General features: G+C 35.9%; 1 protein-coding gene across 1 annotated transcript; it reads right to left on the bottom strand.

Moving 5' to 3' along the window:
- Nucleotides 1-13,180: 13,180 nt before the first annotated feature.
- Nucleotides 13,181-14,401, bottom strand: LOC138890337 (uncharacterized). The gene is made up of 2 exons (XM_070173717.1): nt 14,225-14,401; nt 13,181-14,131 (listed from the first exon to the last, which is right to left on the bottom strand). The coding sequence occupies exons 1-2, from the start codon at nt 14,399-14,401 to the stop codon at nt 13,181-13,183; spliced, it is 1,128 nt and encodes a 375-aa protein (XP_070029818.1).
- Between the last annotated feature and the right edge of the window lie 695 nt (nt 14,402-15,096).

Below are 15,096 nucleotides of genomic sequence, written 5' to 3'. Positions count from 1 at the left end.
TGAAATGGCCGGGTACCCGAATGGGGTAGTTGGATAGCTTATGGGGATGTTGGAAGTCCCACTTGTCCTGGAGAACAACTCAGGGAACCCAGGGATTATACTTGGTGGCTCTTTTCCGTTATTCCAGTCATCCAACATTTCCAACATGCGGAGCCGCAAGATTCTATTTTCCTCAGCAGTTGCTGACTCGGGCGTCAGGACGGCCGAGATTGAACTCTCCTCAGAGACAGGAATTGTCGGCAAAGGGATTTCTGAAGACATCTCTATTCTTCCCTTTGATATTGTGAAGTAAGTGTGAATACTCCCTCTCGACTTAACAACGGGTAACTGAGCACTCCCTTTCGACCTCGTGAAGTATGAATGTGAGGCCAGACCTCCACCAAACCAACCACCTTTTCTAAAAACCTGAAGGACTCAGCAGCAAACAAACGGTTAGTTCGAAACAAATAACAGATAGGTAATCTCACGTTGGGGCATGATGCACCTATACAGTTAAGTGAATTTCTACATGTTTGCAACAAAGACATGCGTCATTCCGGCTTCTCTTAAGGCTTCCCTTTATTTATCATTTTTTTGTTGTTTAATTATTTATTTTATTTTATTTTATTATTTCCTATCATTATCATTTTCATTATCTGCAGTTAAAAATGTGACCGGATCCGATGAGGATTGCCTACGTATCACGATGCCGCGTGAATCAGATCTTGAGTAGTTCGGGACATTTGCCGTTAAAAAGTGTTCATTTTGCATTGTGCCCACCCTGCACATTTATTAAGGTGATTTAAGAAAAAATGATTTGACTAAAAATGATTTGACTATATTTTAGAAAAAGATCCGATTTTCGAACACGGCCTTTCAGCACTTCGGGGATGAAGATTTTAAGGCTGTGAGGGTCAATCGATCAAAACTTTAAAATATGATCGAAAGTGGCCGTTTATGCAAAGTCAGCCTTCCGCCGTCCTTTTCGGGAACATTCGGCTGTTTTTGACAACAAAAGCATCACTTGATTTATTTATGACTCTTTTTTTTTTCAGAATGTTGACCCGACATTGGGAACATGGCCTCGCAGATCCTCGGGGACGAGGATCCTAAGGCCATTGGGTAACTTGGTCAAAATTTTAAAAAATGACCAAAAATGGGTGTTTATGCAAAGTCAGCCTTCCGGCGTCCCTTTTGGGAACATTTGGCTATTCTTGACAAAACGGCATCACCCGACTCATAAATTAAAATTCTGACATTTTGGCTTTTTCTGAAAAAGGGGAGGTTGGACCCGACGAGGGTTGCCTACGTATCTCCCACCCTGTGAGAATCAAACCAGCGTAGTTCGGGCTTGATCAAGCGTAGAGTAAATAAACTAAACCCCTTCTGAATACAATCTTTTAAAGAAAAGGAAAAATATTTTTCTGGATTTTTATATTTTATTATTATTTTTTTTTTGAAAAGAGATAAAGACTAAAGAAAAATCTTTTTAAGGAAGTATTTGGACTATTAGTCTGAATTTATAAAAGAGATACTACAAAAAAAACAACATTTTTTTGAATTTTGAATTTTCCCCCTTTTTTTTTACTTTTAAATAAATACTTTTTTTTAATTTTGAAAGTGATTAAAAGGAATTTTTTTATATATATATGTTTTTTTAATAAATCAAACTAAAAGACAAATTTTGTTTTCATTTCTTTTTCTTTTTTTTTTAGAAAATTCCGGCGAGGTTTGACACTACTTGGACATTGGTTTTTTTTTTCAAAAATAAGTAATTATCTCCCTACGCAGCTATTTCTTTTTTTTTTAGAAACCGGTCGGCATGCAGAATTGAAGCAAATAAATGCGTAAAACAAACGGGATGCAGTAGGATGGTCTTTTCATTTCAGGTTGCCTGTCCTAGACGGACCCAACCCCTGTGTTGAGTCCCCTATGTCAAATGCAACATGATGCAAATAAGCGTTCCTAATAGGGATCCAGCATGAGGTCATTTTATTTTATGTTCAAAAACCTGAGTCGGTGTTCTAGACTGTGTACCCGAGCGGACAACTCAAGTCGAGGAGGGGGAAACTTACCGGGAACCAAAAGGCCATCCGGCTTCGTAACTTGTCCGAGCCTCTTTTTTATTTCAAGGTGTGACACTAACAGAATAGGGAGTCTCAACCAATAAGCACAACCCCCGAGGTGAAGAGAGAAGGGTTCGGCACAGTTTATATATACAGTAAAATAATATCAAAGCGGTAAAAGCAGCATTTAGCACATTAGGCTCAAACATGTAAAAATCAGATGAAGCCAAATATAACAATTTATCTAAGCTCGAATTTCTAACCCTAAACAAGTGGTTCTGGGTTACTATTCCCCAACAGAGTCGCCAGAGCTGTCACACCTCCTTTTTGCGCGCCCGTCCCGAAGGGTAAAATGCGCGAGGGAGTTTTTCCAATTTAAGTGAAAATATTCGAAATGATATTATTTATTTAATTCAGAGTCGCCACTTGGGAAATGTTTGACTTTTGGTGTCCCAAGTCACCGGTTTATCTTGAATCCCAAATCGAGGAAAATATTCGACTTTCCAAATGAAGTTTGCGAACCAGAAATTCTAAGTAAGGAATTCTGTTGACCCGAGGGAAAGTGTTAGGCACCCTCGAATCCCGTGGTTCTAGCACGGTCGCTTAAATTGTTATAATGGCTAGATATCTGATTTAATACATATTATTACTTATGTGCTTTCATTAAGTTTAAACCGCTTTTATTATTATCATTTTTATGGAATTGCAACGTCGTAAAAATGCATCTCGAACCACGTCACAGTCAATGCACCCATGGTTGTTAATACATTCCGACTCCGTTGAGATTTGAATTTGGGTCATATAAATGCGCACCCGAGTTTAAGAATGTAATTTAATTAAGTTGCGCCTAAAGAGTCTAACGCGTTTATTGTCTTTGGGGAAGGCAGTGAAATTCACTAAACAGCCCATCCCAAATTCTAAGTATTTTATTGTGACCAGTTATTGAGGGCCCCACAATTTGCATTGTTTTATTTGGCGAGACTCGGCTCATTTTATGAAAGGATAAACCTACAATGACTACATTTTTCTATTATGTCTCTATAAAATGAAAGATAAAAGGTCTTAATTTATTTACATGCTTGAGTTGTTATAGTTGGGTTTCGAATATGATTCATAAATTCTGAAAATGATACAAGCAGGGCAGTCCGTCGCCAATGCGGGCCCAGGCCCAACGTGTATGACATAAAACTAGATCTGGGCCGTCTTATTCACATGTTACTACCTAGTTACATTATACTAGGCATGTTCTCAGTTTGTCAAATTAAAAAACTTAGCAATCTAATTTTAATCTTAAACCATTTACATGCTGCAATTAACCAATATTATTTAACTAAACAATATTCCTACAAGTTCCGAAATGGTCTATTCGTTTGATTTTTAGCTAGACGGAGTTACTACACCATTCATTTATTTTTAGGCAATATATATAGATAGTTCATCCGTTAAGCTATCGTCAGATGTTCCACTATATATATTAAATAGCTACATGATTCTGATTTTTGTAAGCTAAATAATTTATATATACAAATAAAATTCAGAATATAATTAAAATAAATTTAGAACTTCAACTCTTCATTTTTCGTATTCATGTTTCCTGTTTCAGTTTACAATAATCAGCGTGTCAGTTGTGTACCTGATATTGGAAGCAAAAGAAAAGGGAGATCAGCAGAAATTCAGTAGCATACAACAATAGCAACCCCAGCAACCAGTAACAACCAGCAACGAGAAACTTTGTGGCAGATTTTAAAATCAAGACAAAATCCAGAAACACCAACAACAATCAACGGACAGAAGCAAAGGGAATCTTTTCAGATTTTGAAAGACTAGTTAGTGTTTAACCCTTAATTTCTGAATCCGTATATCATAATATTTGGATTGTATATCAGGTGTATACTATTCTTCTTTTGAATTTCCAGAATGTTTTTCTTTTTATTTTCTAAAGTCTTAGTATTTTTCGGAATTTCCTCTCTCTTAAAATTTTCTTCTGTATTCTGTCTTTTTTTCCAAATCTGATTCAAGTCTCTCTATTTATTTCCCATCCCAAACCCTTTTCAATTAATAAAACAACAACTTTCTCCTTACCAAACTCATTACTAGTTAAAAATACAATTATTATTTATTTAAACAAACTTTTCTTGAGCCCCGCAATCCCACTATGTCTTGTTCCCCATTTTTGATTAAACAAATACATTATTCCCCACCATTATGTCTTGTCCCCCATGCTTACATTAAACAAATACATTATTCCCCCTCATTATGTCTTGTCCCCCATGCCTACATTATTTTAATATTATTAATAAATTATTTAATTTTAATGGACAGAGCACTCAAAATAAACATTTGTTCAGAATTTTAATTCCAAAAGTACCCCTCCGACCTTACTGAAATTACCATATTACCCCTGAACGTACTGCAAATTACCAAACTACCCCCGTCAGCTATAACCAATTCACCTAATCAATTTTAACCAAAATACAGCAAATATGACCAATTTCTAAATAATTTTCAACAACAAATTCAAACTAAATGATGAACAACAAAGAACAACTAAAATTATTTTGATTGAACAATATTTTTGAACAACAAACAAACCTACTTTCAGATTCAAAAAACAACAACAACAAACAAGTATATTCAGATTTCTAAATTCAATAATCACTTGAACTTAAAATTAAATCTAACAACATTACAACCAACAATTTCTATATTAAAACTAAACAAGATCATGAAATAACTGAAGAAATAATCAAAATGATAATCAACAAATAAGAAGATCAAACTTATACTAAATTCGGATTCAAGAACAATCAAACAAAGTATGGACATAAATGAAAAGATTCAACCACAATAACAAGCAAGTTTTATTCAATTTCGAATTAAACTTGAATTAAGTTTAAACAAAACAAATAAACATATTCAAATCATTAAACTTCCAATAATCAATTGATTTTTTAAATTAAATCCAACAAAATACAACAAAGATACATGATTCAAACTAAATCAAAAAATTAAAAACCAAAACATAACTTCACATTAAATCACTGAATTAAACGAATTTCAAATAAAATGAACACGAATTAAATCTATATTAAACAACAAAGAACGTATTCAAGTGATTTAAACTAACACTCTTCTATATTAAAATTAAATCCTCTTAAATTAATAAAACAAACTGAAAAATAATTAATTGAACTTCAATTTAAATCTAACAATATTATAATTAAACTAACAATTTCTACAAAAATAAACAAGAAAAATAAAACAACTGAATAAAAATCAAGAACAAGAATCAAACATTTAATGATTTCATATCCAAAAAATATCAAACAAATTACGGACGGGAATGAAACTTATACCAACTAACCGGATCGGAACGATGATGAACTCGAACGAAAACAAATCTCCCCGAAAACAAATATCGCACCAAAACCATTTGACGCCGAAGACGATCACGAACGGACAAACGAAGAACTTGAAGGAGAAATAGCGGACAACAGCAATCAACGAGCTGGATCTTGCATCGCAGCAACAGTACGAGCTGCCATGGACGATGCAACAGAAGGAGCAGAAGAAGCCAGTCGACGCAGCAGCAGCAGCGACGGGCAGCAGCAACGCAGCAGCGGCGGAGCAGCAGCAGCGACAGGCAGCAGCAACGCAGCACGTCCATCATCTGGTCGACTTCCACTTTTAAGCTGCTGGTGAGGCAAACAGCGGTGAGGTTTGTTGGCAGAGCTGCTGGTCGGAGAAGGCAGCCATGGTCGTTTGGGACGAGGGGGATGGCAGCTATGGTTGTTTGGACGTTAGATTTCAATGGCGGACGGGGAGGGTCGTTGGTGGTTGAAGCTGGGGTGGTGACGACGTGAGGGGTTTGTTTGGACGTGAGGATGGAGGGGAAGGGGCAGCCATGGGAGGTGGGGCTTGGAACAGGAGGAGAAAGAAGAAGAAAAGAGGGGGGCAGGTAGTTTAGTGTTTTAGGGTTTGGGGGATACAAAAGATGAAAATGAAGAAAAGGGGTTGGGCGGGTGGTTTAGTTATGGGGCGGACCGGGTCGACCCGGGTTGAAATGTACCGGGTCATGGGGAAGGTTGGGTATTTTTTGGGCCTGTGGCTTGAATTTGAAGAAGAGGCCTAATTCCGATTTTCTTTATTTTTTGCTCTCTTTTTCTTCTTTTATTTTTTCTAAAACTAAATTCTAAAAATCCTTAAACTATTATATAGAACTAAATTAATTTATAAAAGCACAAATTAACTCCCAATAATAATTAACACACAATTAAGTAATAATTAAGCATAAAATTGTACAATTGGACATTAAATGCTAAAAATGCAAAAGATGCCTATTTTTGTGATTTTTATTTTTTGTAAAACAAACTTAATTACTAACAATTGTAGGATTAAATCCTAAATGCAAATGCGACATATTTTTGTATTTTTATTAATTTAACAAATAAACATGCGCAGACAAAAATGCAAATAATTATCCAAAAATATCACAAAAATTCAAAATTGCACACCAAGGAAAATTGTTTTATTTTGAATTTTTTGGGAGTAATTCTTTCATAGGGCAAAAATCACGTGCTTACACCTGCATATATATCAAAATGTGAAAGAAAAATCAAATCTAAATTTATGTGTACTTAATCAAGGTGAATTGAAGAATGAATGTGTTATATGGTAACGAACCCTGCTATTGGGCCTTCAACAATCCACCGTTGCCAATCGTTGATGATAGAGTAATTTAGAGATTTTATCCATGTTTGAGTTGATTGGAAAGGGAGAGTCATGTCATGGTCACCACTATATGGGTAAAAAGTAAATGAAAAACTCCTAATTAGTTGCAGATAGAATCCTGAATTTAGAATCAATGAGTTTAGGATTAGTGTAATCTTATTATATCAAGTTGAAAGCAATTGACTAATCTGTTGAACCACCTAACTCGGTTAGATCATCAAGTACAAGTTTAGCTTCAACCTGTATAATAAGTGACCTAAAACCTTTAGTACTGAGATTCACATGATACAGTATAATGTTTTAGATTGGTTTTGTATATGACAGACCAAAATTGCATCGCGTCCATTGTCCAGTACTTCCCTGTGATGATGATACATTTTATGTTTTTGTAATTAGATGATGCTTACACTGCCATACTACACTTTTTATTGTGAAATATAACATGCCTTTTGGAAATGGAGAGCATGTCTAATGTGGTCATCATTAGCCCACTGATAATTGAGATTGTACCAATCTATTATAAATATTTAGAAAGATAAATTAACCAAGCTACTAAAGTAACTTCCTCTGCTTCAAATGTAATATAATAGAAATTTAAGAATGAAAAGAGAAATTAAAGAATATGAAAAGTCACTCTAAAAATTGGTATCAAGCTTTTCCACAATAAAACTACCTCTTAAGCTCAAGATACATCACGTCGGCAATATGAATTCCCTAAATATCCATTCCACTTATAGGTCATGAAGGAGTTCTTAGAGCAATGGTAAAGTTATCGTTGTGTAACCTCTTAAGTTCGTGACATGTTAAGAGAATGAGGATAAGAAAGAGGGAAGGGGGATAATGGATTGAAAGAAGGATGTTATATAGGCTAATGTAGGTCTATTCAATATTAGAAAGTTCAGCTACGGAGAATAAAAATAGGAGGGGCTAGAGTTATATATAGTAATTGTATCAATATACATTTTCATTTCTTTTTGCTGTGCAAACTAAAGAAACTAGGCTTTGGATAGTATTCCCAACGATCATGTAAATAGAATAGTTGAAGATAATTAGTATGGGTTTGAGAACCTAGGTCATTCCCTGCATGACAAAAAAAACTATATTGAGGCAGAAAATGGTAATCTGCTTAATTAATTGGATTAAACTTACTAAGCCCAGATAAAGCAGAGCAGCCAGGACCTCCAGTAAGCCACAAAATAACAGGGTCTAATTCAGGACTAGTTTCTAACTAAATAAAGTACATAAAATAGTTGCACATCCTCTAATTCTCCAACTCCTATATATCTGAAGTGAACACAACAATGCCGTCTAGATCTAAGAACCTCATCACACAAGATGAAGATGATGTCTTGATTACTGGATGTGCTCCAATCTCTCCACGTAAGTTGTTTCACTCAAAGTATGGTGTACGAGAAAATCCATGCTTTGCTCCACTATCCACGACGGTTATCCAAGCAATGGTGACTAACACTTCGACTGTTGAAGAACAACTCGCAAATTTAACAAAGGCAATTAAGGGGTTAACAAAGCATATGCAAGATCAAGATAATCATATTGTCAAGCGGACAGATAGAGTTGAAAGCATGATAGAAGGAGATTCAAGTCATGCACCTGAGAAGCTCCCATGATGCATGATGCAAGATCAAGATAATCATATTGTCAAGCGGACAGATAGAGTTGAAAGCATGATAAAGGAGAATTGTCTGCAAAGCAAATAATGACACCTAAGGAACTTCAGATTTCATCTGGCGGGGCTATTCCCATTGATCAATTGAAAGACTTTATTATGGGAACCATCAAAGACAAGTACGATACTGCTGCCAAGTCTTCTCTTGCATATGTGAAGCCATACACTATGAGAATTGATATTTTGAAAATGCCTGCAGGTTATCAACCCCCAAAAGTTCAGCAATTTTATGGTAAAGGAAATGCAAAGCAACACATTGCATACTTCCTCAAAACATGTAATAATATTGGAACTTGTTGAGATTATCTTGTCAAGTAGTTTGTTCGTTCCGTAAAAGGAAATGCTTTTGATTGGTATACTGATCTCGAGGCTTGTTTCATCAATTGCTGGGAGCAACTTGAACATAAATTTCTCAATCGCTTTTATATCACAAGGCGTACTATAAGTATGGTTGAACTCACAAACACGCGTCAATGGAAGGATGAACCAGTTGTTTATTTCATCAATCAATGGAGGAATGCAAGCCTCAACTGTAAAGACAGACTTAGTGAAGTTTCTAAAATAGAAATATGTATCTAAGAAATGTATTGGGGACTTTGCTACATCCTACCAGGTATCAAACCTTAGTCTTTTGAAGAATTGGCTACACATGCTCATGATATGGAGTTAAGCATGTCTTCAAATGAAAATCAAGGGACATCTGTTTATGAACCTTGCAAAGTGAAGGATAAACAAGAAATAAATTAAGGAGGCAAATTTGTTCCGAAGTCTGAGAGCAAGGAATAAATGAATGTTAATTCCTCGCCATTAAAGGTCACTACAAAAGTGAGTAAAAAGCAAAGTCTGAAGACAATGTCCTTGCAGGATAAAGTTGGCCGAAAGTTAACACTAAACAAATGCAAGCGAGAGAATATCCATTCTTGGACTCTGATGTTCCAACAATTTTTGAAGAACTCTTTGAGTTGAAACTCATTAAGTTACCTGAAATGAAGTGGTCAGACAAAGTTGGAAGGATGAATAATCCAAATTATTGCATGTACCATCAGTTGATTGGCCACCCTATTGAAAAGTGCTTTATCTTCAAGGAGAAAATCATGGACTTGGACACTGAAGGAAAAATCTTTCTTGAGGATGAGATGGAAAGTTAAAATCAAGTCTCTATAATTTTTGCTTCACTCGATCCCATTGTCCTTTGCAATTTTGTTGAAGTACATGAATGTGATGGCAGCCAAATCGCATCATCACCAAATATAATTAAATTTTGTGACTTTGAACCTATCAATGTGAGCAAACCACTGCTTCTCCCTATAGTGAATAAAGTAATAGTAGAGGAAAGATATCAAGAGGAAAGTGAATCACGTGATTGTCAAACTGATGATGAATGTTAGATTCTTGTGACCGGAGCAGACGCTGCAAGACAAGTTCACAAAGGGAGTCAAGTAAGCAATTAACTAGGGAGGAAATAGTGAAAAGACCCAAGAAGAAAATAATAAAGAAGAACTGGAAGAAAACAAAAATGGAGAAGAATCACTATCAAAGGCTATGCCATCCTGAGACATTGGATGAATTCCTGCCACGCTGGTTACGCCCGCAAGCTTCCTCTGAATATATCAAGACCTCATGTTGTAAGGTATATGAAGAAGAGACAAATAAGCAACATTTACCAATGATGATCTTTTGCTTGGTGAAACACACCATAATTATCCCATGTTTATGGTTGGATTTGTGCATGAGTGACGAGCATAAAACACATACTTAAATATGCTCGCTAGTCGAATGTAGTAAATTATAATATCGTATCTAAGGGTTGAAGTTAAACAATATTATCGCAGTTTGTAGTTAGATTGTTATCCAAGATGATCAATAATTATTTGTATGATTAAAACTAGAATTAACTAAGACTCTAAACTATTGACTAATGACAATCGACACATGTAATAAGCAAAGAAGGTTATTAATTGGGAGAAGATAGGGTTGATAAGATAGGTGCAAGACAAATGTTTGGGATTTAACTCTAGATAATGCACTCTAATGTTCAAGTGAGTCTCTCGAATTCACTAGGTTATTAGTTCAATTGATTAGTAGAAACTTCTCTCTCGATTAAGTCTCAACCTCACAAGATGAACCAATTTTAAGTACGTGAAGATATGCAAGAATTCATAGTGGATTGGTCTTTAGGAGAACCTCTCTAGATTATCCTCCTAACTAAGTTTAATCAACAATTCAACTAGCCTCTTCCGATTACTAAGAAGAATTAATGACTTCAACCAGCAAAATATAATGCAAAAATATCACACGTTATGCCTCTTTCGATTACATTAACAAGTGAATATAGATGCAACGAATAAAATATCCAAACGATTCAATACATAAAAACTAGAGTTAATTATCCATAAACAAGTATCAAGACACCAAATTTATCAAACCCTAAAGAGAACTACTCCATGGATAGTTAAAGGAAAACAAAAAACGATCAAAACTCTTATCTTGAGTGAGGATTGAATGATGAAATCCTTGCGCGTTTTCTCTCCAACTCCTCCTTAGCCTCCTTAGGTCTTAGATGTGTCAAAAGTTCTCAAAATAATATTTTTACATGTATTTATACTAAGTAGGGTCGGGCCCATACGAAAACACCTTTTCCTTCACGAAATAGGATTGGGACTTTGTAAAAAATGCATAGGCGCTCCGTATGGGGAAACTCGCCGGGCGGTGCAGAAATGGAACTTATTAGATATTGTGCAATTCCAAGCAGCAACATTTTAGGAAGTAGCGCACCACCCCATGCGCCGCGGCTGTGGAGATTTCTTAGAGTGAATCTTTTTCGCTCGGTTATTGATATCCAGGCTTGACCCTCGAACGCGATCTGGCTTAATCCCTTTTTGCTTTTTCATAATTTAAAGCTCTAAATCACTCGCATTCATTCCATAACATCTACATAGATCGGAAACTCCTACAAGGCATAAAACACATAATTAGTGCAGAACACTAGCGATTAAAGCTCAAACTCAATTAAAGTGCAGTAAATTTTAGTGCAATAAGCGACTAAAATATGAGATTATAGCCTATCATCAACACCCCACACTTTGACCATTGCTCGTCCTCGAGCAATCAAACCACACTTATATAGACACAACCTTATTAAACAACTCTCCTAACTCATTACACCAAGAACATTTAAAATAGACTAAGAACAATAGTGTAAAATCTTTACCTCAAGATTTGACTCAAAAGTACCACGCATTATTCACAACTCACTCACTTACTCCAACATAGATATCAACGATCGTGCTTTTCCTTCATGAATCAAGTGACCTCATACACCAATAGAGAGTAGTTTCACACACAATAAAATTTAAGAACAATTAGGAACTCAAGATAGAAAGTATTCACTTACTCTCAGAAATAATATTCATATGCCACAAAGGCTTGCCAATAGGGTACTACTCAACTAATCGAGTTAATTTAGTCAAAGATCAAGTAGGACTTTAACTGGTTGTAATGTAGGCTGAGGGACGAGTATGATACATTTGGATATAAGAGTGACTACACTTCCTTGAGCACTTTAATACATACACTTCAACATTCAAAACCCCACACTTATGTCAAACCATAATTCCACCTTCACATTAATATATCTTAACTCCCTTCTTCTTTAAGCATAATTACATTAAGAGTCACCACTATCAAAGAATATTTTTCACAACAACACAAATAATTTTTTCTTTCTTCTTCAAATCAAATGGCTCTTACTTTTTCAAAGCAATGCACCTTTTCTTATTTCATTAGTTCCACTCAAAAGCCAAACCAAACACCCCACATTTTAGCTTTTACAAAGTTCATAACAATTTTATGTGCTCAAGGGAGGTACAAGGTTCAAATAGATGGTCAATTCAAATAAATGGGTAAGGCTTATAATGTGATTGCCCAAGAAATAAAATTACAGGCTCAAAGGGGTTAACTAAGATACATAACAATTAGGTGGGTAAAATCATACAACTTGGTCAACAAAGAAACGCTTATATCACTTTCAAGACTGAATAAAACTACTATTTTACTTTACAAACACATATGCAAGTTCTAGACATAAAATGTAATGCACATAATACATAAAACCTCACACACATATGGCACATGACTCACTCAGGATCGGATTATAAAGACACTCTAGTCAAAGCAGTTAAGCAAAGTTAAGATCATACAATTTAAGGTACCTATGCAAGAGTAAAAATTAGCCTAAGCGTCACCACTAAAGTACTTTCTATACTCAAGGCATAACAAAGTTAAGAGATATTGCTTCAATTAAAAATATAGCGCAAGGTTTCCTACACCTAACAAAAATAGAAACTAATTACATCCGGTTCAAACAAAACCAATGGAAAAGAACCGCGGGCCAAAGAAAATTAAGGGGGAATTGTTACACTACCTACAAAAGAAAATCTTTTTGTCTTTTTCTTTCGACTTTACTCCCTGAAGAAACCCGTCAACTGATATCCATCATTGGGAAAAGTTCAAAATTCTTAAAATTTTAATGGTTTTTTTCAATTTTTATTAACTTAAAATTTTTATGATTTTTTCAATTTTTATTAACTACTAAAAAACAAAGACTAACACATATACATACAACAAACAATTGTCCCCCACCCCACACTTTAAGTTGTGGCATGTCCCTATGACACACACTTAAAAAGCATAAGGTAGAGGAAACTTCTCTGAATCTCTAGTCGGGGCATGAATCAAAGTTGGGCTCCATTCCACGCGCCCGAACTAGTGTACACATCCACACAGACAGCTTCTTCTCAGCCTTCTTAGGGTACACCCCACACTTATCTTTTTCACTAACAACAACCTTCTCTTTCACTCCCTTCACCTTCCACTCAACACTTGCAGTTGGCTTCTCTTTTTTCACTCTAGTTGCTACATTCATCTCAAAAGTTACGGTCTCATCACCCACTCTAATCATGAGTTTTCTATCATGTACGTCTAATATTGTTATACCCGTTGCTAATAATAGTCTTCCTAAGATAAAGGGGACCTCCTTATTCTCCTCCATCTTCACTACTATAAAGTCTATAGGAAACACAAACTTATATACCCGAACTAAGACAACTTCCACTATCCCTTCCGGTGTAATTTTCATTTGGTCTGCCAGCTGCAAAGATATTGGCACCGACCTTATATCTCCAATATCCAGTTTCCTGTAAATAGACAATAACATCATATTAATTGAGGCACCAGAATCATATAAAGATTTATCAAAGTTAAGAGTGCATAAAGAGCAAGGTATGGTAAACCTCCCTGGATCTCCACACTTTTGTGGGAGTTTATTTTGCAAGATTGCACTGCAATGCTCTGTGAGCTTGACCACCATTGTTTCTTCTATCTTCCTCTTTTTTGTAAGGATATCTTTCAAGAACTTAGCATATGCTGGCATTTGTGAGAGAACTTCAGTGAATGGCAGGTTTACATTAACTTGTCTCAGCATGTCTAGAAATCTCTCAAACTGCTTGTCCAACTTTTCCCTAAAGAGCTTTTGGGAAAAAGTTAGAGCAAGCATGTGCTTGCTCTCTTCATTAGATTCCTCCCTTCTCAAAGTTTCCTCCTTCTTCTTTTTCTCAGCACCCTTCTTGCCTTTCTTCTTCTCAATATTTTTATCATCTTCAATTTTCAGCTGCTCCCCACTTTCTTTTTCCGGTATCACCTCTTTTTGGATTGGAGTGGGATCCTTCAACACTTACCCGCTTCTCAAGGTCACATCATTTACCGTTTCTTTAGAATTCTTTTTAGTATCAGCTGGTAGAGTACCCGAGATTCTCTCAAACAATATAGTTGCAATTTGTCCCACTTGTCTCTTCAAGTTAGGCAAACCTGTCCCAAGTTCCTTGATTGCTGCACCATGGGCATCTACCCTCTTATCCGTCTTGACAATAAATGACTTCATTAGATCTTCAAACCCAAATTGAATTGGCTATTGAGGTTGAAACTGTGGCCTTGGCTAATTCACAAAACCAGGAGCTCCTTGAAATATGGATTTATTTTGTTGTCATACGTTTGCTGTACCTGCAGGTGTCATGACCCCGGTTCACCCTCCATGAACCGTCGTGACAACACCTAGTCTTTACGACTAGGTAAGCCTAAATTGCGGAAATAAAATAATTTAAGACAGAAGTAGAGAAATAAAACAGTATTTAAAAGTGCCGCTCGACATACACAATATTTAGCTCTCAAACCAACATATACTTCCAAAACCCGAAAACCCATGAATCACAAGCTAAGGATCACTACATAGTGCTTTAACTCCAGAATAGTATAAAACAAAAGAAATACAGAAGGGCTGTAACTACAAAGAAAATAGAGAGAGACTCCTTGGTCTGCGGACGCGACAGATATACCTCGAAGTCTCCGAAGGGTTGCCTCGCCTCAAGTATGGTAAGTCTGAGTCGAAGTACCTAGATCTGCACATGAAAAACATGCGCAGAAAGGGCATAAGTACACCACAACGGTACTCAGTAAGTGCCAAGCCTAACCTCAGTCGGGTAGTGATGAGGAAGGTCAGGTAACCTACTGAGATTAAATAAGTATAGAAATGACAGAATAAGATAAACAGTTCGATTGAGAATCTACAGTAAGAATCTA

Source organism: Nicotiana sylvestris, chromosome 4 (genome assembly GCF_000393655.2).
Source record: "Nicotiana sylvestris chromosome 4, ASM39365v2, whole genome shotgun sequence".
Classification (NCBI taxonomy): domain Eukaryota; kingdom Viridiplantae; phylum Streptophyta; class Magnoliopsida; order Solanales; family Solanaceae; genus Nicotiana; species Nicotiana sylvestris.
The sequence above is the reverse complement of the archived record's forward strand: the minus strand, read 5'-3'. Positions and strand labels throughout refer to the sequence as shown.